Below are 25,410 nucleotides of genomic sequence, written 5' to 3' on the forward strand. Positions count from 1 at the left end.
CTTCAGTATCCCTTCTTCAGTATCCCTTCTTCAGTATCCCTTCTTCAATATCCCTTCTTCAATATCCCTTCTTCAGTATCCCTTCAGTATCCCTTCTTCTTCAGTATCCCTTCTTCAGTATCCCTTCTTCAGTATCCCTTCTTCAGTATCCCTTCAATATCCCTTCAGTATCCCTTCTTCAGTATCCCTTCAGTATCTAGAGCAAAGCACCTGTCAGATCTCATCCAAAGCTCTTTCTACTAAACACGAGTTCTCCCAGACACCCTATTACCATCTCTCTCCACAGTATCCAGAATGCCTGCCTCACATTATCAGCAATGAGTAAACCAAAGAAGGGAATGGTTATACTATCCAGTCAATATTTAAAAGCAATCAAGGAATATGTGCACGGCTCAGTGTTATCTTTTTGGTACAGGTCACAGACACAAGGACAGACGCCGAGAGGTGCAGATGACTTCAGAAATCATCTTGTCCAAATAACTAAGTGCCTGGGGTTACAGCGTCAGCCACTGCTGGGAGCAGAGTTCAGCCCTTGCACAGCAGAAGGATTCTGCTGTACTCCAATTCTTCAGTATTTGCCTTGAATTCACCTTGGTTATTAGATTCAGTCTCTCAAAGCTCCCATTGACTTCTGTGTCTGTAAGTTTGGAGGGTCACAACTGCCACATCTGTGACCCCCAACAACTCTAGAGGAACCAGAGAAGTATACCAAAAATGTCATAGTCACCTTTGTGCTAAAAAGGGCCAAGCTGACAGTAATTTAGCAAGTACAGGAGCGTTTTCTATAGCCAGGCAGCCTCACCTCTTCACGTCATTTAGAACAAGTCCTGTGAAGAGATATAAACTCTTCTAAAGGAAAAATACCTGAAAAACAAACAAAACAATCCAACACCTCTTCCAGATGAGGAAACATCAGTCATGTTTCTGGCTTGGTGGAGAGAAAAATATGGCACCCAAACCACCAGGTGAGACAGTGAAACAAATCTATCAGTTCCAGAGTGGTGTGAAACAGGATCAGGGCAGAGCACTGAGCACCAGGGCCAGTGGAAGCTCTGTTAGCATGCCCTCTGCCTGCCCAGCACACAGATCCAGGAGCCCCTTGAGAAGCAGCTACCAGCCCCTGTCTGAGCAGAACTTGTTATCCTCTACCTCTGGCAAAATGGGGAAGTCCCTTCTTCTCTTTGAGCCTTAGGGCTGCTCTGGTAGCAGCAGGAGCCAGGAAGTCAGCCAAAGGCTTCGTCAACAGTACTGGGATAATTGAGGAGCCATCTGGAGAATAATGAAGTTGAATCCACACTTGACATTCTAAACTAGGATAGATTCCAAATGGATCAACGGCTAACATATTTAAAAAAGAAGAAGAAGAAAAAGAAGAAGAAGAAGAAGAAGAAGAAGAAGAAGAAGAAGAAGAAGAAGAAGAAGAAGAAGAAGAAGAAGAGAAGCACAGAGCCAGAGAGATAGTTCAGTATGTGAAGAATATGAGTTCAATCTTTAGAGCCCACATGGAGAAAGCAGGGCATGGAGGTGCATGTTTGTAGTCATAGCTCTTGGGAAGTAGAGACAGGCAGATCCCTGGGCTCGGTGGCCAGTCAGCCTAACCTATTTGGTAAATTCCAGGCTAACAAGTTTCTTAAGTACATGCTTGTGTGAAAAGTCATTCAAACCCTTAGAAGTGAAACATGTCACATACGTTCTATAGGTTTTACCAGTGCTGTGACTCAACACATAATTCAAGAGAAGAATTTGTTTGTTTTCTTTATGATTTCTGAGGCTTCAGTCACTGGGTCAAGAAGGGCACAGAAAAGCAGCTCACATCATGGCTGATAGGAAAAGCAGGTTAGAGCAGCAACAGGAAAGTGGTTAGGGCAGGACCTAGCCCCTAAGAACCTATTCAAGATACCACTTCCTCCAGGCAGGCCCCACAACTTACAGATCTATCACCTTAAATCTGTTAATGGACTAAACCATTCATGAGGTCAAAACCCCCGTGGTCTAATTGTCTCTGGAAACACCTCATTGTCTCTAGAAACACTTCACAGACCGACAGGCTAAGTGAAGCCTTCTCACTTAGGTACAATGCCAGCTGTCTTGGAATTTGCTTGTTTACTCCCAAACCCAACCAGGCTGACTACCTAGATTACCCCTCACAAATGTTATGTGGTGTGTGTGTGTGTGTGTGTGTATGTGTGTGTGTGTACACCACCTGTGGAGGTCAGAGGATAACTTACAACTGTTAGTTCTCCAAAGTCAGCCATGGGTCTGAAATCTGTCAGACTTGGAGGTAAATGCCTATACCCACTGAGCCATCTTGCCAGTCTGTAAATATTATTCTTCAAGTCCAAAAGTAATTAAAAGGGCTCAGTGGTTAAGAGTACTATATGCTCTTACAGAAGACCTGAGTTGGATCCCTGGCACCTACAGAGCAGTTAACAACCTTCTACAACTCCAGTTTCAGAGGCTCCAACACACTCTTTTGGGTTCCATGGACACCAAGCAAACCCATGGTACACAAATACATGTTTAGGCAAAACACTCATACACATAAAGTTTTTTTAAAAAAAAAAATCCAGAGATAGTGATGGACATCTTTAAATGCCAGCACTCAGAAGACAGAGGTAGGCTGATGTATCTCTGTGGGTCCAAGGCCAGCCTGATCTATGCAGTGAGTTTTAGAACAGCCAGGGCTATGTAGAGAGACTCTGTCTCAAAACAAAACACAAATTAATTTAAAAGCCACCTTGAAAATTTGTTCAGCTGTCACATCAGACTGGCAAAAATCCAAACCTTTACAACCCTCTATTAGGGACACTACAAGATACGGGCACTGTTGCATACTGCTGGTTGGAATGAAAAAATAGTATCATCCTTTAGAGATGAACTTGGTAATACACTGCAAAATTTAAAATAAATTTTTGTATAATAACAGCCTCTGGAATGTGTCCTTTCATACAGTGACATAACAATGGTCATGGCAGTGCTGACTCATCACCTAGCAATGAAGATAAAATGCATCGTCAGAGAAGACATCTATAGCCTGCCCATCACACTCTGCAGGGGAACACGCAAGCTTGAACATACCTCAAAGCACTCTACAAAGCCCTGGGGTTCAAAGGTAGCATTGCTAGTGCCATAAAATAAAAATAAAAAAGTAATTTTTCTTTTTGTTTTTGTTTTTTTTTTTTGTTTTTTGTTTTTTGTTTTTTCGAGACAGGGTTTCTCTGTGTGTAGTCCTGGCTGTCCTGGAACTCACTCTGTAGACCAGGCTAGCCTCGAACTCTCGAACTCAGAGATCCGCCTGCCTCTGCCTCCCAAGTGCTAGGATTAAAGGCGTGCGCCACCACCGCCCGGCTTTCTTTTTTTTTTTTTTTTTTTGTTTGTAATTTTTCTTTATTACATTTTTTTCTCTATTAAATTCTGGCAGGGCCCTGTGTGACAGGTGTCAGGCCAAGGTCACCCTGTGTGACAGGTGTCAGGCCAAGGTCAAATGCCCCACCATTCATGTAACAAAGGTTCACGGGCTCACCCGCTGGAAAGTACCAGGAAAGTGATGCATACACTATCACTGCAATTTGGTACGAGAACTGGCTTTGCTAGGGAAAGTGGGGACCACACTTCCTGCCAATATACAATTATTTAACAAAGGCTGTCTGGCAAGCCTTGTGCTCCAGACTGCCATCATCAATAATGTCCTTTTCAAAGGGTCTGCACGGAGCGTGGAGAAAGGCAATGTAGCCAGCTCTTCCTGCCTGCCCGTCTGCCTCCATTTCTTTTTATGTATGCATATGTATGTATGTGCTCCTCTGGGTGCACATATGTGTAAAGGCCAAAGACAACTTCAGATATCAATCCCCAGGAGCTGTCCTTGCTTGTTCCCCCTCCCCCCACAATATCTGCCACTGCCCAGGAGGCCACTGAATAGACAAGACTGGCTGGCCAACAAGCACAAGATATGATGGTTACTCTTGACTGTCAACTTGATGGAATTTAGAGTCACCATGGAAACAAATCTCTGGATGTGTCTAGATTAGGTTAATTGAAGTAGGAACACTCACCCTAGAAGTGGGTGGTACCATTTCCTGGGCTGAGGTCTCAGACATAATGAAAAGGAGGAAATGGGCCGAGCCCAAGTGTTTGGGAGTCTTTGCTTCCTACGCACGAAGTGAACAGCTGCCTTCTTTTCTGGCTGCCATCCCTTCCTGCCATGATGGATTGTATCCCTGGAATGGTTAGCCAAATAAACTCTGTTTTCCTCAAGCAGAAAGAAGAAAAGCAAAGAGAACAAACAGCTAGCCCTTTGCTCACTGAGCTGCCTTCCTAAGCAAGGGTCTCCTGAGCAGCGTGGTCATGTGCCCTTGCTCATCTCTGCCAACAGTGTCTACAATGAAAGCTATAGAGGGAAATCCTGCATGAAAAGAAATGAAAAAGATGACAAGTCAGGTGAGTGAACGCAAGGTACCCATGATGCACAGACACAGAGCAAGCAGGATCTTGGCATGCCTATGCCACTCAGAAGACCCACTTCTGGGTGGACACCATGTTGGTAAGGTTACAGAACAGGAATCCAGCTCAGCAGGGCAGGGTATGTATCTACAGGAAGCAGGAGGTTGAGTAGGCAGCCCAGTTACGGCCAATGGCCTCATCTCTCTTTAGCTGTCATCTAAGCCCCCGCAGGGCTACACCTAGCAGTTCTTCCCAGGCAGGAACTCTCACCACCTGCCATCCTGCCTCACCACAGGGTGGTGGCAAGCACCAGCCATGCCAAGAAAGACTTAACTGGGAAACTAAGGGAAGAACTCATCCAAACTGCCAAAGGAGGATAGAAACCTACATGTGGATAAAGTCCCCACATAGCATTCTTTTTTTTGGAGGAAGCAGAAAGCGATGGCCAAGAGGCTTGCCCTGGGCTGCAGGGCAGAGACTGGGTCCCTTTCTGGGAAGTGGGTAGCTGAACTAATCTGGATTGGTACTTTCCCAAGGTCTGCAGAGACGTCCAGATCCCAGACAGCGTCAGGATTCATCTTACCATGGCCTCAGCGGCTACATGCAGATTTTGTCCAGGACACGGACATTCAGCATGAAGACATGTTTTTCTTCAGTTACGGTGGCTCTCAGGGGGCCTGGGTCTTCCTCAATGTTAATTAGAACCCCTCCCTTCTATGAGCAACCTGTTTAACCCACCGCTCCTCTGAGTCTCACTGGTCCATGGTGGTTAGAACACATGTACCGTGTAGAGTTGTGCTCACTCCTCTAAGACAGAGTAAATCTCCCATACCACCCCCTCATCCTTTTCTGCCTCACTTCTCTCTCCAGGCTGTGTGGTCTGGTACACATTTGTTAGCCATTAAGGCTCCTGTCCATGAGCAAAGTCTGGTTTCCTTTTATTCCACTCCAGCCTACTCTGGGAGTATTGCAAGTCTATTATGTATGGAATATAGTAACAGGTACTGGTGCCGTGCTGGGGGACTGAATGCAGGAGTCTCAGACACAGCAATGACAGTGGGGCTGGGGGAGAGGCAGCAGGGACTCAGGCTGCTAGGGCTCCTCTCTAGCACACCTTGCTGGCCTCCTGCCATGGTGAACAGGCTGTAGCTTCTTGCTACTTCTGCCTGCAAAGCATGCACTCTGCCAGGCTCCCTTTGGGGACTGTTACTCCAGCGCATCACTGATTCTCAGCTCAAGCGGGTGGACATCTGAGAATACTGTGTGCCTACTTGTTCTTATCCTGGGCTCTCTGCTCAACACATTGGGCCTGGGCAGGAAGGACAAAAAAAAATTACATTTGTGTGGCTGGAGAGAATCTGAGCTCACACAAACCTAGCATCCACATTGGGAGCCTTGGGGGTTCTGATGCCCTCTGACCTTTTGTTACTTTCATGCATATAGTGCATATAAACTTACTAAGGTCCACATACATGCACATAATAAATGAATACATAATTTAAGATTACACTTGCTTTTCTGTTATTGTTTCATTTATTTTTAGTGAGGTAGAATAGGGTCTCACTCTGTAGCCCTGGTCAACTTGGTCATTGCTATGTAAACCAAGTTGGCCTCTACTTTACAGTGATCTTGGCTCCCATGTGCTGGGATTACAGGTATGTACCACCACACTCAGCTTAATTATTTATTTACTCATATTTGTATTTTATTGAGTATGGTCCTGGGGATCAAGCCCTGGGCCTCATGCGTATGAGGCAGGTGCTCTACCTCTAAGCTCTGGCTCCAGTAGCATGTCTGATTTCAAAAGACTCTAACTCTTGTCCAGTCCTCCCAACCCCCACTGACTCTCACAGGCTCATCCAGATAACATGGCACACCTCTTTCCCAAAATATCTTCATGTCTCTCTCCCAACAAAGAAATACTTCACTAGAAGAGTTCTCTACCACTTTCCATGCCAAGGTAAATCAGAAACAAAGAAATACACACACACAAGAGGCAACTTGTGAACTTTATCTCACCTAATGTGCACAATAGCCCTGGATTTAGGATTATATACCCCATTGTACAAATGAGAAGGGAAATGGGGTTCATGCAGAGACGGGGCCGGTTTGAATCAGTCTGCCTGCTGGCTCTGCTCTTTTCAGGTCCCAGGCTGCCTCTGCTGGTCAGTTTCCAGTTCTGCTAGCTTGGGCCCTCCCTTGTGGCTGAGTTGTGTGCTTCATGGATGGAGATTCCCTTCAACCTTTTTGTCCATGCTGGTCCCAGGGGTAACTCCCTCCTTCCATCCAGCGATGGCAGCAGCGACAGACTCTCTAAAGGACAGCCTCAGATTCTCCCATTAGCTCATCTTAATTACAGTCCACAGACCACAGCAGCTCCTGTGTAAAATAGTCACTCCTGCTACACAGCAGGCACAGGTTTGCCGATACACATTCTAGCTCTTTCTCTGACTCTACTCTTCTGGTCGTCATTGCTGCCTACAGCTTCCATTCCCTGCTGTCTTTAGTTCTCACCCCGCACACAACACTGTGGCCAGCAAACAGTACCTCAAACCACTTCAACCTAGGCAGCTGTCAGTCTAGCTTAGACAAGAGCGCTTATGGCTCTGCTGAGAGTCAGGTGCTATCCAAGGTGCTGTGACTAGGCAAGAAAGGGGATAGGGACACAGAGCTTCCCTTCCAGAAGCCAAGAGTCGGAACTTGGACACAGGGAACAGTATCGACCACTGGCAGGAGGCAGGCAGGAGTGAGTGAGGACTAGAACTCAGCTGGAGGACCTTAAACCTTCCAATTCACAGAAGGAGAACTAAAGCCTAAGAAAGGCCACCCAGGGGAAATCACATCAAATGATAGTTTACTTTCAGTTTTAATTCCCTGCAAATGTGTTTGTATAGGTGAGCACAGTGTCTAGGGGGCCAGAAGAGGGCACTGTATGACCTGGAAGTGTACAGGTGGTTGAAGGTCGCTGGACATGATTGCTGGGAACCAAACTGGGGTCCTCTGCAGGAGTGGTCCAGATTGTATCACAACAACACTGTGCACTGGGTACTGCTGCCACCTCTACTTTAATGAGGAGGGGTTAAGCACCTGAGTTCACACTAGTACAGAAGCCTGCACTGAACTCTGGCCCCTTGCCACAACACTGTAGTTTGTGATGCCCAGCTTCTTAAACTGTGGTGACAACCTCATATCGGGTACAGTGACTAAATGTGGGGGTTGTGAAAAATTTGGCAGCAATAAAAGGTTTCTGAACACACAACAATAACAGATTATTTCAAAATCAAATATGTAACGAAGCCAAGGTGTTATTGGCAACGCTCACCCATGTTATATCATGTGACGCCATGTTGTATCATGTGACTACACTGCAGCTTTGACTCTGAACACACAACGAGGCCAGCAAACACTACCTGAAACACAGAGGCTCGGACTCACTGTGACATAAACTACTTTCTGCTCTCACAGAAGCATGATGGTCTAATGATAAGAAGAGACAGAGACGTTTTCTGTGTTTTTCCTACTGTTATGCCTCAGCTGGATCAGAGCGGTATATCTCTGGAGTGTGCTCAGTTGCTGTATTTGGTTTTAAAGACTGCTATATGAGGTGATGATTTGAGTTGCTTTTTTAAAAGTCATTAAACAGAACAGGCCAGATGGCTCAGTGAGTAAAAGCACTTAGAACCAAACCCAAAGGCCCAAGTTTTGATCCTTGAAACAAGTGCCATGTGTGCGCACACGTGTATGTACACACACACGTACACACACACACAGACAACAACAACAACAACTAAGTTTAAACATCATTAAATGAATTTTGGCTTATGCTTAGGATAGAATGTCCAACAATTTTTGAAATGGTCTTAAACATTCCGCTGTCTTGTACTGGGTGTTTATGTGAAGTGGTGTTCTGAGCACTGACAGCTTTGAGTATGTTCTATGTTCCATGATTTCAAATATTCAATCAAGATTAAACTCTGTATGTAAAAAGAAACACACACACACACACACACTCATTAGTACTTTGTCCTTTAATAGTAAAAGTTAGTGTATACCAAAGAACTGTTTTTTTCAATAATTTTTATGAGTTGTTGCCAATACACGTCTCACTTATATATGCACTTTACATACGTGTACACGTGGAGTCACGCTGGGTATAAATGGATCATGAGCAGCGATTGTCTAAGGGGCCCCATTCTGCTACACTGTGCTCTTCAGCCCAAATCTGCTACAGAGAATACTGGACAGCTTTCCTGAATGAATTACTCATGGGTGCGGTCATGAACTTGTGCTATCCAAGGCCAGCTAAGAGGACGCTTTAATGAACCAGGTGTGCACCTGACTGGGAGTTCCCTGGTGCAGGCATACACCAGGCAGAAAGGACTGAGAACCACCACCCGTGCTTCCAAACACAGAGCCAGACCAGGAGGAAAGAACTTTCTAGAATGGGTTTGTTCAGAGAGTCAGAAGCATCCGGCTCACTCCTCAGTTTTATGTCTCTCTACCCATGAAGCCTGAGCCTGTCAATTAGGTCTTTATCATTTTCTGAGGCAGGGGCAAGGTCAGGCACCTTCAGAAGATACTCAACGAAATATGCTGAAGTGGTCAGAGAACAGGCTTCTACTATGTGCTTTGTCCAAAATCTTCCCCAACTCTCCCCCTCTCCCCCGACCCTCTCTCTCTCACTGTATACCCCAGATGACCTGGAACTTGTGCTTAGCTTCTGGGATGCCGGGTATGCATGCACACCACCAAGCCTGGATCCCTAATGAGCCTTCTCCAATTATGTTACCAAGGTTTCACAATCAACTGTTATCAGTGTAAAAATTACTTACTAATTACTGCCAAGTTGTGCTCTGAGCCACAAGAAATCTGTAAAAGTAAAGAAAATATAAGCCATTAGAAAAAAAATGTGTAGACATCCCAGCTTGCATGCTTTGCGACCGAGGTTATTTTATAATAGCATGCACATCCATTCTTGGCAACTTTTAGAAAGATGTAGAAAGGAGCACCATACACAAAGGTTAAAATTATAATTATAACACATTCACAGATACATGAAAAGTCAGTGTGAAAAAACATCGCATGGAAATGCACCAAGACGTTAAAGCTGTCTTTAGCCAGTTAGACTACCAGTGATCTCTTCTTTCTACTTTTTATTTTTCAAACTTTCTTATTTTTACTTAAATTTTTAAATCTGTTTTATTTTTTGATTTTTCTCCCATTTTATTTTGTGTAGGTTTTTTTTTTTTTTTTATCAGCATGCATGGCTATGTACCATGTGAATGCAGTATTCACAGAGGCCAGAAGAGGGTGCTGATCCCCTGGGATGGGAGTTTCAGACATTGTGAGCATCCACGTGGGTGCTGGGATTGAGCCTGGGTCCTCTGTCAGGGTTCTTAATCATCAAACCATCTCTCTAGCACCCCACACATACAAAACCATAGACAGGCTCTCATGGAGCCGAAACTGGCCTTAAACTCCCACTCCTCCTGCCTCTGCCTCCCAAGCGATGAGATTTCAGGAGTGTGCTGCCAAACCTAAAACATTTTTCAAAATTTCTATATCATACACATCACTTTTTAAAAAATCAGAAAGATATAGTAATAAAGATAACAGTTCTCAAATACTGAACTAGAATGACCATCACATTCAGTGATAACACGAGCCAAGGAGTCAGTAGAAGGGATGTCTCTGCTCTGTCCCTCTCTCCTTCCAGCCAGACTCCCTCGGCCTCTGAATGCACTGTGTTCTCTCGTGCTCAAGTGCATGCTTGTTTTTCCACCAAGAGCGGCCTCTCCTCACCGTCTACATAAAAGACTGTATTCATTTTTACCTTAGAGCACTCACTGAACTCCTTGGCTACAGGCTGGCTAGGGCACTGATGTCATTCTGCCTGATCAGAATCATTCTGTCTATTCGGCACCACACTGCAGCAGGCATCTTGTCTTTTAGTATTTCTTCTGGTCTCTGCTAAATGTACACAGCCTGAGAAGACAGTGAATCTCACCTCTGTATTGCACTCGTGAAATGAACAGAGCCTGGGGCTCAGTTAACTGACAAACAAATGAATAAAAATGCCAAGTGTAGGATGAAAGAAAGAAAATCTCAGAGAGAGAGGGCAGCGGGTTGTCAGGGTTTGAATCCAGGATTTCCAACCACTGCTGGGTATGTCTACCCCATTCAGTCTCTACACTATCTACCAGCTGTCAGGAGGAAGTGACCGGCTTCCAGGGGATGATGAAGAGGTGTTCTAGGCTCTGGAGAAGCATTCGTGACCAGCATCAGGATGCTCATTTTAATCCCAGGCCCGAGAAAGGGAGTCAGTACTCTGGATGTTGATGTGGGAAGGGCCATGGGTATCAGCTACGCTCCCAGGAGAGAGAGGAGACATGGCAAGAGGAAATGATTTGTCCTGGGTTCCAGAACAAGTCTGAATGTGAGAACTTTCATGACCACAGGAATGATTCCACAAGAGTAAGATCATGTAGCCTGTCTGCACCTGTGATGACTGGAACTAACAACAGGGTGTTATATTCTTGAGAACTGCTGAGTAGCAGAAGTTAAAACATGCTGTCTAAGCATGGCCTGGAATTCAGATCCCCAGAACCCATGTTAGCACAGGGTGGACCTTGTAACCCACCTGTGATTCCAGTCTTTGAAGATGGAGACAACAGATCCCTAGAACAAGCTGGGTTGAGAGGCCCTGCCTCAGTGAATACAGCGCAAGAAAAATGGAAGACGATTGTTAACATTAACCTTGGAGCTTCACATGTGTACACATGCACATGTGTACACACACATATGTGCACCCACATACATGCAAACATGAATTCACACACACACAAATGAAAAAAGGAAAAAAATAAAAATGCTGAGAATATTTTAAGTTGTCTTAACACAAAAATGACAAATATGTGAGATGATACATAGATTAGTTTGACCTAGCCATTCTACGATGTATACTCACTTCAAAACTTCATGTTGTACATGATACACACACATGTATACGTATGTGTATGTATATGTATATAAAACAGATATTTGTTAATTAAAAAAAAAACTGGAGAGGCTAGAGAAATGGCTCAGTGGTTAAGACACTGGCGACTCTTCCAGAGGACCTGGGTTCGATTCCCACCAACCATATGGTGGCTCACAATTGTCTGTGGTTCCAGTTCTAGGGGATGACTGTCTTTCCCTCTGGCTTCCATGGACACTGGACACACACATACATATAGGCAAAGAACTCATAAACACAAGATACCTTTAAATCTAATCTATCTAAAAAGACTAGTGCCACTGTGGTCCTCATACTCTGACAAGTTCCTGTCTTATGCCCAAGTGGAAATGGAAGTTCTGACTGCAGGAAGGGCTCAAAGTATTTCAGCAAGGCACGCTGGAGGTAAGTGGGGCAGCCTAGGCTCCTAGGCCTTGCCCTGCACAAAGATGGGATTCCCTGTGCCAGATTCAGCCTGGGAGAGAAGACTATAACACTGCATGGACTCTGAGAGACTGCGGCAAAGAAGTCCGCTTGGTAAGTTGCTCCAGACTGTCTTTAAGTTTGAGGAGACTTGACATTGTCCCATGGTAACTCTCTGGGGACGAGAGGCAAGACGGGAGCTCACCATAAGCTTCCTGGCTGTACTGAGGCTGGCTCCCTAAGTCTGTTTATTTAGGGAGCAGCTTGGACTGATGAACAGGGAAACAACTGGATGTCTAGCAGTAAGCAAATATTTATGTAAATGATGGCAGAGGTATTTGATGGACTATTAAGCAGCCTAGGAAGATGATGCTTACACTAAGAAAATATTCCAAATATCATCTGAACTGAAAAAAAAATCACATAAAAGTCGTATCCATAATACATTATCCACTCTGTAATAAAACACGAATAAGAATGACTGCAAGGAGAGATATCAGAATGTTGACAGTGCTGTCTGCTCTCTCTGAATCTTACACACTAATTCTTGTAATAGGGGAGTGTAGATCCATTAAAAATAAGAAAAAATTATAATGCAGTTCCCTCTACATAGAAAAAAAAAAAGCCAACTGACTATAAAACTTACATGTTTAGATCTGGGGGAGGGGGCTCCAAAGGTAACAGAGGTAAAATTATCAGGGCAATCGCATCCTGGTAGCAACACAAGTAGGCATTTTGTTCCCACCAGTCTTTATTTCCAGAATGTTCTTTTACCGTGGTGACAGCAATAGTGGAGTGGTGACAATGATAAGAACAGTAATTAAAACTACCATAACCCAAGGACTCGTGTGTGCCAGGCTGTGCTCCAAGGCGCTTCTGAAACACTGGCACATTTTAATCATCACAGACATCTTTCCAGGTATGTTTGGCTTTGCTCCTTTAGAGATGAGGAACTCGAGGCTCATGAATATTCAGTGGCTTCCACAGTTAAGGCAGCAGCAGCAGAAGTGAAACCGGGTTGTCTCATTTACAAGCTACTGTCCTTTGCCTCTGCTTCATGTTACCTCAAACGAACAAAAACAAACCTCTTCGATATAAGAAACACACAGAGAGGCAAAGGACTTTTGTCTGGGGGTTGGTGGTGACCCTGATCAGGGACTTGGAGCCAACCAGCATTAGGGATCATGCCAGCCACTGACAGATGCTAGCCCCGCACTATAGCTGCGGCTATGCATTCATGAGTAAGACAGGGATGGACAGGCTTTGTCATGCCCATGCCGAGCTGGGAGCATGAGCTTCCCATGGCTTCTCCCTCTCTGTGCTCTGGCTTAGGTGGGGATCCCGAACACCACATGCCACAACTCCCAGCACTACACTCCTTCCATTTGCTCCATATTACTCCTGCCAGCTTCTCCCTACTGCCCAGCGGCAGGCAGTTTTGTAGAAGACTGTTAAAAACGGCTATGTACCAGGAGAAAGATCCCAAACCAGGAAGCCAAGTCACTCCTGGGCCCTCTACTTTCTGGTTCCTGAGACCTCTGGCAAGACTTTTAACCTCCAGGACCTGGAGGTTCTCAGATGTTAAAAGATGACAGTGTGTCTGTCTTGTCTGTATGTATGTCTTGTGTGTATGACAGATGAGATGTTTATACACAAATCTGACTCCTGCTGAAAACCCTCCTCAGCTGCCCTTCCACTCTATTGGGAGGATAAGGTCTAAATTACAGAGCATGACTTGTAAGGCCAGGGTGAGTTGGTCCATATTTAACTCTTATAAACTTTCAACCGCAAATAATATATTCTCTTTTCCAGTCATGCTGCATATTTTCTCTAAGGACGTCATGTAATTTCAGGCTCCTTTGCATTTTCTCCTCGAGTGGGATTTCTTTTCTCCCACTGTTTACTTAGGTAAGCCACAGAGAACTGTTCAAACATCAAACCCCAACCCCAGCCTGCTGCTCTACCTGAGCACTCTGTGTTTCCTACCTCAGTCCCTCCATCATCCAACTGATTCTCTGCCTAGCATCTCTGTCCATAGCCTGAGTGCAGGGAATGGAACGAGGGGAGACAGGAAGATAACAGGAGCAGGAGGGAGAGGGAGAGGGGGCACAAAGTAGTCCCAAGCACATATGGACACAGACTTTAAGGTAGCATCCTTAAAGAAACGTAAACTAGGGGCTTGTGACAGTTTGTGTATGCTCAGCTCAAGGAATAGCACTATTTCAAGGTGTGGTCCTGTTCAAGCAGGTGTGGCCTTTTTGTAGTAGGTGTGTCACTGTAGGTGTGGGCTTTAAGACCTTCATCTTAGCTGCCTGGAAGCCAGTCTTCTCCTAACAGCCTTCAGATGAAGATGTAGAACTCTCAGCTCCTCCTGCACCATGCCTGCCTGGATGTTGCCATGTTCCCACCTTGATGATAATGGACTGAACCTATGAACCTATAAGCCAACCCCAATTAAAGGTTGCCCTTATAAGAGTTGCCTTGGTCATGGTGTCTGTTCACAGCAGTAAAACCCTGACTATGGAGATATGTCTTACAAGCAGAGCACTTTCCTCTCAAAGTTCAAGACCCTCAGATTGAACCTGCCAACACAGAAGCAGGTGGGCACTACCAGTACTGAAACAGGTCCAGTGTGAGCACAGGAACATGAAAGCGAGTTTGCCTCTGGCTGGGAGCCCTGATCAGCTGCCGGCTCAGCAATTCCATTCCCCACTTCACGCTCTACCTGGCTGAGGAGAGCAGCAGCTACTCCTCCTTTGAAGACCCCTCTTAGACTCACTGAGACATCTCATATGTGACTCTCTAGCTCCTCCTCCTGCGAGTTCAATACATTTGCGCAGTCCTCTCCGGGAGCCCGAATGTAGCTGAACTAGAACATTCATAGGGACTGAGAGACGTTATCTCAAGTTTTAAAGAAGCCTCCAAGTCTTCTGTAGCTTAGGGACTAGGGTTAGTAATTCTCCAGTGTGGGGCATTAACGTCCAAGGCAGCACTACCAAGTTTTAGCCCAACACATGGACTTCAGTAATTAGTGTATCGCTAACAGGGTAAGGTACAGGACCTCAGTGTCCCCATAGCAAAGTTCACTGTGAAAGCTCCTACTGATCCACCCCAAGCATTAGCTGGCCTGTTTGGTGAGCAGCACTGCAGCTCCTCCACCAGCAGCCCACTCTTCCAGGCTTGGCTGCCATTCCAGAACAATCTATGTCCAGGTACCATTGACTACTTGAGGAACCAATTCCCCAGTGGACAGCTCTGTAGGGGTGGCCGACAGGACAGTCATGCAGGGGTCATGCAGGTGAGAGCTGATTGTCTCAAGACACTTTCCTAGGACGGTCAGGCTCTGCCTTACATCTAATCAGAGTCCAGAGCCCACTATCTGTGCTGCTCAGGGAGTCTCAGAGTGGCCTAGATGTTGTCCAGTCCTCTCCATTCCTGCCCAGGCTCTTTAAGAGCCCCCACATGACTCCATTGTATCTTCCTTCTCCTTTTTTTAAGTTCTACATTGTCATGGTAATAAAACTTTCTGTCTTCTCCCTACACTTGGTCTCTCCTTTCCTATGGCTCTAGCTCAACAAGGTCCCTTCCCTGTGTCTGTACCATACTCATAACCAAGACACACACACACACCAAGACCAGTGGACCATCTCAGCTCCTGGGAGGCCCAGCTCCTCTCCCCTCCTGCCTCAGCTACAATTTGCTTTGGTCGAATCTCTTTTTGAACTTCCAATACTCTCATGACTCAGTATGGGAGTACCAAAAAAAATGGGCTTTGGAGAAGCCAAAATGAAAAAAACCTGTATTTGAAACCAGGCACTATTTCTACCTAGCCATGTGCTGGCGGGCAAACCCTTTGCCTCTCTGAAAATAATATACCGACCCATCTCACACATCCTAAACACTTCCTGACTACCCCACTCAAGCACATTGCCACCTACAGAATAAAACTTCACCCTTCACTTCATTCTAGAGATTCGCTTCTGAGACGTAAATTATCTGGCCCATGAAGTACCAGTGTGAACATTCTATCTCAGGTCCAGTGGCTGAGCTTCTGAGCTGCCTTTGCTCCTGAGTGACTTTCTGTTGCTCTTTCATAAGACACTTATTTCATCTGCTTTCCCCTCTATACCAAAGCCCACCACAATCCTTAGACATGAATATCTCTGATCCTTGTGGATTGAAGGAGCCTAATACAACATCTAGATTCAGAAACGGTGTGTCAGCATACCCTTGGGAACAGCACGGAACTGTATGCAGAGGACAGCCAGCTTGCTTAAACTCAAAGTGACAAATAGCTTTGGGACAGGCAGACACTGTAGAGCAGTGCTCCTCAACCTTGCTGATGCTGTGACTCTTTAACTCAGTTCCTCATGTTGTGGTGACCCCCAACCATACAATTATTTATTGCTACTTCATAACTGTAATTTTGCTACTGTTACAAATCATAATGCAAATAGCTGTGTTTTCTAATGCTCTTTGGTGACCCCTGAGAAAAGGACATTCCACCCTTGAAGGGGGTCACAACCTATAGGTTGAGAACCACTGCTGTAGAGTGTGTTTCTTAAAAAAGTTTAACCCTTGCCCTAGTCATCACAATAGATTAGAATGAAAAAGACTGCTGGGCGTGGTAGTGCATGCCTTTAATCCCAGTACTATAGAGGCAGAGGCAGGTGGATAACTGTGAGTTCAAGGCCAGCCTGGTCTATAAAGAGAGTCCAGGACAGCCAGGGCTACACAGAGAAACCCTGTCTCAAACAACAACAACAACAACAACTACTACTACTACTACTATAAAAAATAATAACAAAAACAATTAAAAGGGGCTGGAGAGATGGCTCAATGGTTAAGAGCACTGACTGCTCTTCCAGAGGTCCTGAGTTCAATTCCCAGCAACCACACTGTGGCTCACAAACATCTGTAATGAGATCTGATGCCCTCTTCTGGTATGTCTATAGAGAGCAATGGTGAATACCTAAAAAAAATTAAAAATTAAAAGACTAACGAGAGCAGTTTGGGTAAAGATGTGAACAAGCAGAAGTCTTACCCTGTCATCAGGAGTGAAATCCAACAGCTGTTTTGGAATTTTATCTGGCAATATCTTCTAAAGCTGAAAAACTATGTACATATATATAATATATATTTACTAGAAAATACAAGTGCCCCAAACTGATATGTGCTTATTTTCATCAAAAGGCATATGTAAGAATGTTCATAGTTCATAGCACCCAATAAAGTGTTAAGTAGCTTTAAAAAAAAAAGAATGTTCATAGTGCATTACTTATAAGAAATGAACATCTAGCTCTGTAATAGAGCACAAGGCCCAGGCCCATGCATCAAAGTTAACAATTTTAAAGAAAGGTTTGCCATTAGTTTAACAGGAAACAATGTGATTCATTCAGAGTACCTGACAGTGGTTAGGTGTGTGGCCCAGGGGCACGGCACTTGCCTTGCACACACAAACCCGGAGTTCAGTACCCAGTGCTCCTGGGAAAGGAGGTGGATCTAGCTGGAGAGGGACACTCAGAGGTGTGGCCTTGTAGAATTCATCCCTAGAGGTGGGCTTGAGAGCTGGAAGACAGTTCCCTCTCTGTTCCCTGTTTGCTGCTCAAGATGTAAGCCAGGTCCTGCTTCCTCTTCCTTCCACCATGCCTGCCACATCTCCCTGCCAGGACTGACTTTTTCCGTGCAGATTAGTGTTTTGCCTGGGTGTATGTGTCTGCTTGAGAGAGCTGGAGCCTCTGGAACTGGAGTTACAGACAGATGTGAGATGCCACGTGGTTGATGGGAACTGAACAAGGATCCTCTGGAAGAGCAGCCAGTGCTCTTAACCACTGAGCCATGTCTCCAGCCCCCATGACTCTTATCCCTCTGAAACTGTTTACATAAATGGACTCTTCCTTCTATGAGTGCCGTATCATGGTGTTTTACCACAGCAACAGAAAACTAACTAATTCACATAGTTCATATAGCAGGGGGAAATTTCTGATATTCATAGAATATCAAGAATAATATTAAAAGAAGAATATGAATATTAAAAGTATTAAATAGGTAATCACAAATTTATATAAACTAAATATAAACAAAAAAATAGGCAAAACTTACTTCAAATACAAATATAACTCTTTAGAGGAACAGGGAACAGCTAATCCTAGCAGCCTTTGGACATAGGACTCTGACTCAGTACGCTCTGGTTAAAAACAAGTGGAAACCGATTTCTAAGACTCTGCACATCTGCCTTCTGGAATTATAATCTTTTTTTTTTTTTAATTTTTTTATTGGATGTTTTATTTACATTTCATATGTTGTCCCCTTACCCCATCCCCCACCCACCCAGGAACCCCCAATCCCCTCACACCTCCTCCTTCTTCTTTGTGGATGTAACCTCTATCTACCCCCCCACTCCCACCTCCCCACCCTCAAAACTCCCACCCCCTGGGGCGTCCAGCCTTCATGAGGTCAAGGATCTCATCTTCCACCTGTGCCCAGCAGGGCCCTCCACTCTTATATATTCAGCTAAGGCCCTGGATCCCTCCATAAGTGCTCCCAGGCTGGTGGTTTAGACCCTGGGAGCTGTGGTTGGTTGGTATTGTTGCTCTCCTCATGGGGCCACAAATCCTTTCAGCTCCTTCAGTCTTCACTCTAACTCCTCCATTGAGAACCCCATAATCACTTCAATGGCTAGTTGTGAGCATCTGCCTCTGAATATGTCAGACTCTTGAAGACCTCTGAGGAGACATCCATATCAGGCTCTTATCAGCATGCACTTCCTGACTTCCACATCAGCATCTACCTTTGGTGACTGCACATGGGATGGATACTCAGGTGGAAAGGTCTTCAGACGGCCCCTCCTTCAGTTTTTGTCCCTCGCTTTGTCTCCATATTTGCTCCCTTGAGTATTTTGTTGCTCCCTCTAAGAAGGACCGAATCACCCCCACTTGGTCTTCCTTCTTTATGGACTTCATGTGGCCTGTGAGTTGCATCTTGGGCATTTTAAGGTTCTGGGCTAATATCCAATAATCAGTGAGTGAATACCATGTGTGTTCTTTTGTGATTGGCTTACCTCACTCAGTATGATAATTTCTAGTTCCATCCATTTACCTAGGAACCTCTCAAATTCATTGTTTTTAATAGCTGAGTAATACTCCATTGTGTAAATATACCACATTTTTTTAATCCATTCCTCAGTTGAAGGACATCTGGGTTCTTTCCAGCTCCTGGCTATTATAAATAAGGCTGCTATGAACATAGTTGAGCATATGTCCTTATTATATGTTCGAGCACCTTCTGGGTATATGCCTAGGAGTGGTATAGCTGGATCCTCGGGTAATGCTATGTCCAATTTTCTGAGGAACCGCCACACTGATTTCCAAAGTGGTTGCACCATCTTGCAGTCCCACCAACAATGGAGGAGTGTTCCTCTTTCTCCACACCCTCGCCAGCATCTACTATCACCTGAGTTTTTAATCTTAGCCATTCTGACTGGTGTGAGATGGAATCTCAGGGTTGTTTTGATTTGCATTTCCCTGACGACTAAGGATGCCGAGCATTTCTTTAGGTGCTTCTCGGCCATTCGAGTTTCTTCTGTTGAAAATTCTTTGTTAAGCTCTATACCCCATTTTTTAATAGGGTAATTTGGTTGCCTGGAGTCTAATTTCTTGAGTTCTTTGTATATATTGGATATTAGCCCTCTATCAGATGAAGGATTGGTAAAGATCTTTTCCCAATTTGTTGGTTGTCGTTTTGTCCTATTGACAGTGTCCTTTGCCTTACAGAAACTTTGCAATTTTATGAAGTCCCATTTGTCAATTCTCGATCTTAGAGCATATGCCATTGGAGTTCTGTTCAGGAACTTTTCCCCTGTGCCCAAGTATTCGAGGCTTTTCCCCACCTTCTCTTCTATTAGTTTCAGTGTATCTGGTTTTATGTGGAGGTCCTTTATCCACTTAGATTTGAGCTTTGTACAAGGGGATAAGAATGGATCAATTTTCATTCTTCTACATGTTGTCTTCCAGTTGAACCAGCACCATTTGTTGAAAATGCTGTCCTTTTTCCACTGGACAGTTGTAGCTCCTTTGTCAAAGATCAAGTGACCATAGGAGTGTGGGTTCATTTCTGGGTCTTCAATTCTATTCCATTGATCTTCCTGCCTGTCTCTGTACCAATACCAGGTAGTTTTTATCACTATTGCTCTGTAGTACAGCTTGAGGTCAGGGATGGTGATTCCTCCCGAAGTTCTTTTATTGTTGAGAATAGTTTTCGCTATCCTAGGTTTTTTGTTATTCCATATGAATTTGAGAATTTCCTTTTCTAACTCTGTGAAGAATTGAGTTGGGATTTTAATGGGGATTGCATTGAATCTGTAGATTGCTTTTGGCAAGATGGCCATTTTTATTATATTAATCCTGCCAATCCATGAGCATGGGAGATCTTTCCATCTTCTGAGATCTTCTTCAATTTCTTTCTTCAGAGACTTGAAGTTCTTGTCATAGAGGTCTTTCACTTGCTTGGTTAGATTCACACCAAGGTATTTTATATTATTTGCAACTATTGTGAAGGGTGTCATTTCCCTAATTTCTTTTTCAGTCTGTTTATCTTTCATGTAGAGGAAGGCTACTGATTTGTTTGAGTTGATTTTATAACCAGCCACTTTGCTGAAGTTGTTTATCAGGTTTAGGAGTTCTCTGGTGGAAGTTTGGGGGTCACTTAAGTATACTATCATATCATCTGCAAATAGCGATATTTTGACTTCTTCCCACACACACACATACGCATGCATGTATGTATGTATGTATGTATGTATATTTAACGGGGCTGGAGAGATGGCTCAGCATTTAAGAGCACTGGCTGCTTTTCCAGAGGCCCAGAATTCCATCCCCATCACAGACATGCAGGCAGAACACTAATGTACATAAATAAATAAATAAATAAATAAATAAATAAATAAATAAATAAATCTTTTTGAAAATGTTTGGGTTTGAGTGTTTTGCCTGCATGTGTGTCTGCAGCACTTTGCCTGGTGGTTCTGGACTTCAGAGGAGGGCATCAGGACCAAGGTTGCAGATGGTAGGAGCTGTCATGTGGGTGCTGGGAATTGAAGAGCAGTCGGTGTTCTAACTGCTGGCTTCCCTAACCCCTCTTTTCTTAAATAAAAGGTATATCTATCTTTGCTATGTTTGTTTGAGGCAGGGTTGATCTGTGTAGTACTGGCTGCCCTGGAGCTCACCGTGTAGACCAGGCTTGATGTGCATGCAAGGTTTCCCTGCATGTATGTATGTACGCAGTGTGCATGTCTGGTGTCTGCAAAGGACAGAGGAGGGTATTGCATCCCCTGGAACTGCAGTTACAGTTGGTTGTGGGCTACCATGTGGATTCTGGGAACTGAACCTGGACCCTCAGGAAGAACAGCAAATGTTCTTCACCACTGAGCCATCTCTCTAGCCCCTGTGAGTTCCTTTTAAGAGCAGAGTGTATCAGTTACGCCAACGTCCTGGAATTATAATCTTAAGTAATCCCGAATAACAGTAATTGTGTTTGTTCTTGAAAAACTAAAAAACAAACAAACGAACAAATGAACAACATCAAAACCCCCAGAAAAATGAAAAAGGAACTACAAAAAAAATCTTAAATTATTTAGTAGGTCCTTTGCTTCCACAGGATACATATGTGGGTTCTGAAGGTATTTTGCACACGCTGTTGGACTGTGCAGATAGAAAAATATATTAATGTTGCTGGAAACCAGAATTCCACTGTTGATGGAGCAAATACAAACATGGATCTGGGGAAGCAAAGACCAGCCTTGCACACCAGCCCAAAGGTCAAGGTTTGACGGGAAACTACAGTTCCATTCCTACACACTTAGGCTACTTAAGCCAGTGTAAAACTGCCTAGCAGCGGTGACCCTGCCCTCAGCAACAATGAGTTCCCTTATTCTACAGATCTCGGATCCTAAATGCTTTTTTACTAGGAGAAATCAGACTCCCTGAAGAAATGGCAGACTCCAGGGTCAGGACAAGGAAAGAACAACTAGAAAGCGAGCCCCTGTTTGTGCCGAGAAGTAAGGTGACACAGGGGTCTTAGAAAGTCAGAGTGATGGAGATGTCAAAACAACATAGGAGCCACCTTGAAGGGGTTCCTACCAGCTGGGGCCAGGGAGAATTTGAGCATTAAAATGAATAATGACAACATTCACTTACAGTACACTGAATAAAACAAAAGTCCATGAATACATACTAGGTAATAAATACAGAAGTAGGGAACCATCTTCCTTATACTGGAATGTCATAAATAATAAACATAAAAGGAATAATTGATTTAGAAAAGTTTTACAACCATTACAATAACAGTGAATGCAGGGATGAATTGTCAATTCACCTTAAAACTGGTGAGCAAAAGTCCAGGAAGAGTGGCAGGCTCAGAGAGTCATCTCCTCACAGATCACTGTTTAGTTGCACAGGGGAAAGATGGCAGCTTCATAGAAAAGAAGGGGGCGGACAGCGCCTCACCCGAAGACGTGAGTGAACATCACTAATAATGGGTAAACTCAAATCAGATTCCCCTCTGAGGATGTACTAAAGGCAGGCACACCATCATTTATTTAGTATTACTGCCAAGAGGGCAGAGGTGAAATCTAATCAGGAGGGAAAATCAAGTAAAAGCAATTGAGGGACATAATACGTGGCTACAGAACTGTCCTGTATGCTTAAAACACAGCAGTCACGTAAAAGACAAAGTAAAGTTGTCCTGGATTAAAGGAGGCCAAGAAACTAAATGCAACCATGACCCAGGATCGTGACCTGGATAATGGGGAAAAGCAGCCAGCGAAGGTATCACTGAGACAACTGGGGAACTATGAAGGCTGTCTGCAGCTGTACCCAGCACTGAGGGGAGAAGGGCCAGGGATGTAAGAGTCCTTGGGTTCACTGGCTGGCCAGCTAGCCTGGTCACAGCAAACTCCAGGGTCACATCCATACACAAAGCAAACAGGATTTAAAGGAAACAAATGCGTAGACATGTGGTGAACCATATGAGCAAAACTTACATAGCGTTCATACTCCATTAGGGCGTGAAGAATCTGGTGATGAGTTAAAACATACGTTAAAGCTGTTCTTTGCTTATATCCAGGCCCCCAATTTACTTCTGTATATATATTTATTTCTATATATTTTACTTGAAAATCATGAAGTCACACCAACAACCAAGGAGAAGGGTTGTGTTTCATCTGAATTCAAACACAATTACAGAAGGTCTCGTTTTTTGTTTTTGTTTTTTTACCACATTTTGCTGTGGCCTGTCTGGTGTTGATGTTCCCTGAAACGGTTTAGGTCAGTAAGAGAACATTAGGGCTGAGTGGAGAGTGCTGGTTAGCTCACCAAAGCCCAGCTCATGGTGTGAAGGAACACTTCCTGCCTTCCCATCCATGTGCCATCTTTTCTTTGTCATCTATACATCTCCTCTGATGCAGAAATCATCCCTCTGGGTTTGTTTCATTATGATGCCTATTTTATAAATTGAGGCCCAGGGACACTAAGTGTGGTCCATTGTCTGACAATTATCAGTAAGCTGTCTGACCCTGATATGAGACCTGGAACTTTTGAGCCTCTTCCCTGTAAAATGGACACAGTGATATTTACCTGACAAGACTGCAAAGATCGTGTTCACCAGAGAACCCAGCCGAAGCACGTCAGTAGACACCCTGTCAGCTTCCTGGATGCAGCCTTTATTTGCAGTTGATTACGAGGCAGTTTTCGTTGCTGTGATTTTAAATATTGGGCCCTCTCTTCAGCAGCTTCCCCATGCCATCAGGCAGCTCCCTATTCTACAGGCTCCACAGCTGCCCACCGCTGTCCACCCAACTCCTACTCAACACCATGTGTGTAGCTGTCTGAGGATCTGAGGTCAGAAGGCTGAACACGATGTCAGGATATTAAGATTTGTGGTTACATGGGACAAATTAGGGCTCAAACCAACATTCTACCAACAGTAATCCTACAGGTGTGTGAGCCAGATGCAGAACTGAATTTTCCCCTCAGCCTGCACATACTCAGAGAGGTGGTGACCGTGGCTTCGGCCTTAGCTCCCACTTGGGATTCTGCCACAGCTTCCTGGGTGCTCTGTTTCACCCTATCTCTCTCTCCTCTGCCAAAAATTGACTTTTGGAAGTCTGTGTGGGTTATTTTGTGTTCCACTGCTCAAGCCCAAGTTCCTACTTAGGATCCTGAGTGTTGAACACAGCTCTCCAGCCCTGAGGGGCCCCTGGATGGCCTCTCAGGGTGGGGGCACTTAGAAAGTGGGCTGGTAGGGTCCTGGAGGTGGCAGCACATTGCCTTCCTTTCTCAATTCTCTCCATGAGGACCACAGGCAACAGCTGCAGGATGAACCTCTTGTGCAAAAGGCTCAAGAATCTTTGCTTCTGCTGCAGATGATGCTTCTGCTGAGCTCAGCTGGGTCACTGAAAATCAGTAGGAAGACACCTGAATGTGACCCTACCCAAGAGGGTCTGTGCCATGTGACACCCTCTGGAGCCTCATGGTGAGAAAGCATTATTTTGCCTCCTCTCCCAGACATGGTCTTCTGTATCTCAGGCTGCCCTTAAACTTATTATGTCACTAAGAATGACCTTATGACCTTGAACTTCTGGCTCTCTGGTCCAAACCTTCTAAGTGCTAGGCATGTACCCCCAAGCCTGGTTCATGTGGTTCCAGGTAAGAGCCCAGGGTTTCTTCCATGTTAGGCAATTTCTAGACCTTCTAGCATGTCTCTCCAGCCAGAACTTTGGCTTTTAAATTAAAATAAAATAGAATCTCTAAGGTCAGACCCTAAAGTTACATTCTTTCTGATATTAAAAGTGAAATGACTCAACCTCACTGAGTTCTGTCCAGGCACAGTTCACAAGTCAGCAGACAAATATGTCGCTGTTCTGCCCCCAGACCCACTGCTGCCTGCAGGACAGCTCCTGGCCAAGTAATCCTCACAGGACTCTTCTTGGTCGAGTGGGGTGACTTTTCAACTTTCCCAGTTCAAAACAAAGTTGTAGTCTGTTGGGTTCTATTCTTGGCTACACATCCATGACATGCAAAATGCCTTCTTCCTGACTGATGACACATCTGTGTCACAATGGGTTCTTGAATAACAAGTGCAGCAGACAGCATCCTCTATGATGTCTGCACAGGCCCCTTTCACTCTACAGGTTCCTCCGTAGAATCTCTTTCCTCTCCCCTTGGGAGTGGGACTCATTACTCTTTCTCCTTCTCCTTCAATGTGATTGCCCCACCTCCAGCCACAAGGTCATAAGCAAAATAACATCATCATGTAATTTAAACCGGTGCCCATTGGTTCTACAAAACCTTGACATTTCCACACATACATACAGTCTGATCTCCGCCCTGCAACCTCCTGACCCTGTTCTTCTTCCCAAGTAAACCTTCTACTCTTTTGACTTTCTTTTTAAATCTAGATTCCAACTGTGACAGAAATCATGTGATACTTGTTTTTCTCAGTGTGGTCCAACACAAAAAACATAAACATCTTTGTGGATATATATATATATATATATA

The 25,410-nt window shown here is 44.5% G+C and overlaps 1 protein-coding gene across 4 annotated transcripts in view; it reads right to left on the reverse strand.

Annotated features, from left to right (window-relative positions):
• The window catches only part of Sergef (secretion regulating guanine nucleotide exchange factor), a 198,151-nt gene that overhangs the window by 56,580 nt on the left and 116,161 nt on the right, over positions 1–25,410 (reverse strand). For all 4 annotated transcript variants that reach the window (XM_028788868.1, XM_028788869.1, XM_028788871.1 and 1 more), the window contains one exon: positions 9,273–9,309. In XM_028788868.1, coding sequence (XP_028644701.1) covers positions 9,273–9,309 — 37 coding nt within the window. The remainder of the gene's footprint in view (positions 1–9,272; positions 9,310–25,410) is intronic.

Source organism: Grammomys surdaster, unplaced genomic scaffold, assembly GCF_004785775.1.
Source record: "Grammomys surdaster isolate TR1022 unplaced genomic scaffold, NIH_TR_1.0 125769, whole genome shotgun sequence".
NCBI classification, from domain to species: domain Eukaryota; kingdom Metazoa; phylum Chordata; class Mammalia; order Rodentia; family Muridae; genus Grammomys; species Grammomys surdaster.